This window comes from Palaemon carinicauda, chromosome 11, assembly GCF_036898095.1.
Source record: "Palaemon carinicauda isolate YSFRI2023 chromosome 11, ASM3689809v2, whole genome shotgun sequence".
NCBI lineage: Eukaryota > Metazoa > Arthropoda > Malacostraca > Decapoda > Palaemonidae > Palaemon > Palaemon carinicauda.
The window spans coordinates 19082152-19087151 of NC_090735.1; the positions used below are offsets into that span (position 1 = coordinate 19082152).

The following is a 5000-nucleotide window of genomic DNA, read 5'->3' on the forward strand; positions in this document are numbered from 1 at the left end:
TAATGTTTTTCTTATCTATTTTTGGCTCCTCTGAAGTGGAGTTAATCGATAGGAAACATTACGAAAGTAACTTGTAGACAGATCATAATAAATATATATATATATATATATGTGTGTGTGTGTGTGTGCTTGTGTGTGTATCATGCTCAGGCTCTCTCTCTCTCTCTCTCTCTCTCTATATATATATATATATATATGTGTGTGTGTGTGTATATATATATGTGTGTGTATATATATCAAATTTAATTTAGGAAAATGTAGGAATTATTATCAATGGAAAATACTTAGCAACTTAATATTTGCAGATGACATAGTTGATTTTAGTGAATCATGTGAGGAATTGCAAAAGATGATGAAAGAAAGCAGAAATGTAGGACTGAAAAGGAATAAGAGTAAAACTAAGATAATGTTCAATGAAAATGCAGAGAAACAATAAATAAGAGTTATGGACGAACGACCAGAAATTGTTAATGAATCTACGTACTTAGGACAGTCAGTAAGCGTTTCTCCAGGACACGAGACCGAAATTAAAAGAAGGATAAGAATGGGATGGAGAGCATTGGGTTAACAAAGTGAGATTATGAAATGTAAAATGCCAGTTTCTTTAAAACGAGAAGTATTTAATCGGACGGTTCTACCAGTATTAACTTATGCATCAGAAACTTGGAGCCTTAGAACATAAGCCAGTTACAACTCAAAGAGATATGGAAAGATTAATGATGGGAATAAAACTAAGAGACAGAAAAAGAGCAACATGGATACGAGTGCAAACTGAAGTAGAGGATATTCTAGCAACACACACACACACACATATATATATATATATATATACATATATATATATACATACATATATATATATATATATATATACATACATATATATATATATATATGTATTATATATATATATATATATATATAAATGGACATGGGCAGGTCAAAATGACAAAAAATAGATGGACATTCCGAATTACAAAATGGGTCCCTAGAGATTGTAAAAGCAGGGGAAAGAAAAGACGATGGCTTGACAAACTAAGAAAATTTGCGGGTGTTAACTGGCATAGAAAGACCATAAACAGACGCAAGTGGAAGTACATGTCTGAGGCCCTTGTTCTGTAGTGGAGTAGTAACGGATGATAATGATGACATATATAGGTAAAAATAAAAGAAATTCTTTCCGCCCACTCTCTAAGACTCGAAATTCCATTTATATTTTTTGATAATTGATGTTTAAGAAGATTATAACGTCGCTGTGAATCAAATAAGATAAATTATCATGATATTTTATATTCATCGCTTATCTTTTCATAACGTCACTGTGAATGAAATAAGATAAATTGTCATGATATTTTATATTCATCGCTTATCTTTTAAAGATTTTTTTTCCCCGTTCCAGCACAGTCTTAGGGAGACACAACTCGAAATACATTTCAGAGAAGTTGAGTATTTTTCCTTGAGGTGAAAGATTCTTGTTATTTCTAAATCTTGTACCTCTTGAATTTCTGCACTCACTGCCCTGCCTCAGCAACCCGTTGGCACCCGTAAAACTGTATCAAGAAAGGAACGAAACCGCTTTTACAACGAGCCACCTTGATTGGCCTAACACCACCCTTCCACCCATCTCGGACGTATCTCCTGCAACACCACCCAGGGAAGTACCCACCTAGCGTCTTTCGCTAAACATGGCAAGTGTTGGTGGTTTGGGTCACCGATGTTGAAAGTCTGGGGGCGCCGAGCAGAGCAGAGCCAGTCAGTTGTTGTCGAGATGTGTTCGAAAGGGGAGCCTGTTGCTGAGCTCTTGGCGAGCCTCGAAAAGCGTGGGATTAATCCGGCATTGCTGGCTAAGCTTCCTGCTTACCAACAGATCGTCCAAAAACGATCAGCTCTTCTGCAACAGAGAGAATTTGTGAAATTGGTGAAGAGCAAGGAGGCTGATACCAGTGATGAATTAGAAGTGTTAGATAAGGGATTCGTTAAAACGAGTTGTGCCGTGTACAGTTTATTCATTGGTGTCGTGGCTGTTCTTATAGGACTGATATTACAGTATGAACTGCACACACAACAAGGATTTTCGAGAGTGTGGCTGCGCTGGGAGAACATTGATCTGAATGTTGAACAGGTGAGTGGGTATTTGGCCAATTGTGTAAATGAGTTCAGAATTGTACAGATAGATCTTGTACCCTGTACCCTGTATCCCTCACACGTTTCCTACCCCTTTCAGATGTGACATATCAACTTTATTTGTTTAGTTGGAGTTTTCTTTCCTATGCACTATCTAATCTTATTTATTTTCTTTATCTTATCATGAACGTGCTTAGATATGTTATTGCATGAGCTATACACATAAAGGGGTAAACTTTCGAATAATATAATTCTCTCTCTCTCTCTCTCTCTCTCTCTCTCTCTCTATATATATATATATATATACATATATATATTATATATATATGTATGTATGTATATGTATACATACGTAATATATATATATATATATATAGTTATCTCTCTCTCTCTCTCTCTCTCTCTCTCTCTCTCTCGTAAACACCTATCCTGTCTGTGAAAAACTATGTTGACATCTGCATATCCTCTACACCACGTATCTAAAATGAATGTTAAAATCTCCTCAACCACTCATCCAGAATGTTAAATTTCCCAAAACTACGTATCTAATGTGATAGAACGCCACAAAAAAAAGAAAAAAGAAAAAAAAAAGAAAAATAAATAAATAATTATGTTAGATTTCCCATAACAAAATATCCGAAATGTTTAGATTATCTTGAGAACAAATCTAAAATGTTAAGATTTCCCTTATAATTAACATATCCAAGTTTTCTAAAAAAAAAAAAAAAAAAAAAAAAAAAAAACCTGAATTACATATTCAAGAATTCTGTAATCACTTTATTAACTTGTCGAGAATATTAGAATCATCTCGATACCATATGAAAGTAGGTAAAATACCTGTTGTAACGTTCCTAGAATGTTAAGGAAATTACAAGAAAAAAAATATATATAATATCCCCGTAACAGCGTATCAATTATGTTAAGATTTCCGTAGTAACATGCCAACTATGTTAAGATTCCCGTAGTAACGTACCAACAATATTATTCTTCCCGTAATGACGTAATAACGTAACAACTATGTTAAGTTTCCCATAGTTAAGTATCAAGGATGTTAAGATTCCAGTAGTAATGTACCAACGATGTTATGTTCCCGTAATAGCGTAACAACGATGTTAAGTTTCTCATAGTAACGTACCAACAATGTTATGTTTCCCCTAGTAACGTATCAATGATGTTAAGATTTCCACAGTAACGTACCAACAATGTTATGTTTCCCGTAGTAACATGTCAATGATGTTAAGACCACGAAAACTGCGACAATTTCGACGACTTTGAAGACTAACGACGCTGTCGTATGCCAAATCATAGAAGTTGTCGTCGACACCATCATCAAATTTAATCGTTGTCATCGTCGAAGTCGTCAAAGTCGTTGAAATTGTCGTAGTTCCCATTGTAACGTACCAACAATGTTTCCCGTTGTAACATATCATTGATGTTAAGATTCCCGTAGTAACATACCAACAATGTTGTTTCCAGTAGTAAAGTACCAATGATGTTGAGATTCCCGTAGTAAACGTACCAACGATGCTATGTTTCCCGTAGTAACGTACCAATGATGCTGAGATTCCCGTAGTAACGTACCAACGATGCTATGTTCCCCGTAGTAACGTACCAACGATGCTGAGATTCCCGTAGTAACGTACCAACGATGCTATGTTCCCCGTAGTAACGTACCAACGATGCTGAGATTCCCGTAGTAAACGTACCAACGATGCTATGTTCCCCGTAGTAACGTACCAACGATGCTATGTTCCCCGTAGTAACGTACCAACGATGCTATGTTCCCCGTAGTAACGTACCAACGATGCTATGTTCCCCGTAGTAACGTACCAACGATGCTATGTTCCCCGTAGTAACGTACCAACGATGCTATGTTCCCCGTAGTAACGTACCAACGATGCTGAGATTCCCGTAGTAACGTACCAACGATGCTATGTTCCCCGTAGTAACGTACCAAACGATGCTGAGATTCCCGTAGTAACGTACCAACGATGCTATGTTCCCCGTAGTAACGTACCAACGATGCTATGTTCCCCGTAGTAACGTACCAACGATGCTATGTTCCCCGTAGTAACGTACCAACGATGCTATGTTCCCCGTAGTAACGTACCAACGATGCTATGTTCCCCGTAGTAACGTACCAACGATGCTATGTTCCCCGTAGTAACGTACCAACGATGCTGAGATTCCCGTAGTAACGTACCAACGATGCTATGTTCCCCGTAGTAACGTACCAACGATGCTGAGATTCCCGTAGTAACGTACCAACGATGCTATGTTCCCCGTAGTAACGTACCAACGATGCTGAGATTCCCGTAGTAACGTACCAACGATGCTATGTTCCCCGTAGTAACGTACCAACGATGCTGAGATTCCCGTAGTAACGTACCAACGATGCTATGTTCCCCGTAGTAACGTACCAACGATGCTGAGATTCCCGTAGTAACGTACCAAACGATGCTATGTTCCCCGTAGTAACGTACCAACGATGCTGAGATTCCCGTAGTAACGTACCAAACGATGCTATGTTCCCCGTAGTAACGTACCAACGATGCTGAGATTCCCGTAGTAACGTACCAATGATGTTGAGATTCCCGTAGTAACGTACTAACGTGTTATGTTTCCATAGTAACATATCAATGAGGTAAAGATTCCAACAGTAACGTAACAACTATGTTATGTTTCTCATAGTAACAAATCAATGATGTTAAGACTCTCGTAATAACGTACCAACGATGTTATGTTTCCCGTAGTAATGTACCAATGTCAAGATTCCCGTGGTAACGTACCAACCCTGTTATGTTTCTCGTAGTAACGTATCAATGATGTTAAGATTCCTGCAGTAATGTACCAACGATGTTATGTTCCCGTAGTAA

The 5000-nt window shown here is 37.6% G+C and overlaps 1 protein-coding gene across 1 annotated transcript in view; it reads left to right on the forward strand.

The window, feature by feature from the left end:
* Positions 1–1699: 1699 nt before the first annotated feature.
* LOC137649989 (uncharacterized) overlaps positions 1700–5000 on the forward strand; it is a 48985-nt gene continuing 45684 nt past the window's right edge. The window contains exon 1 of the mRNA XM_068382990.1: positions 1700–2122. Coding sequence (XP_068239091.1) covers positions 1715–2122 — 408 coding nt within the window. The 5' untranslated portion in view covers positions 1700–1714. The remainder of the gene's footprint in view (positions 2123–5000) is intronic.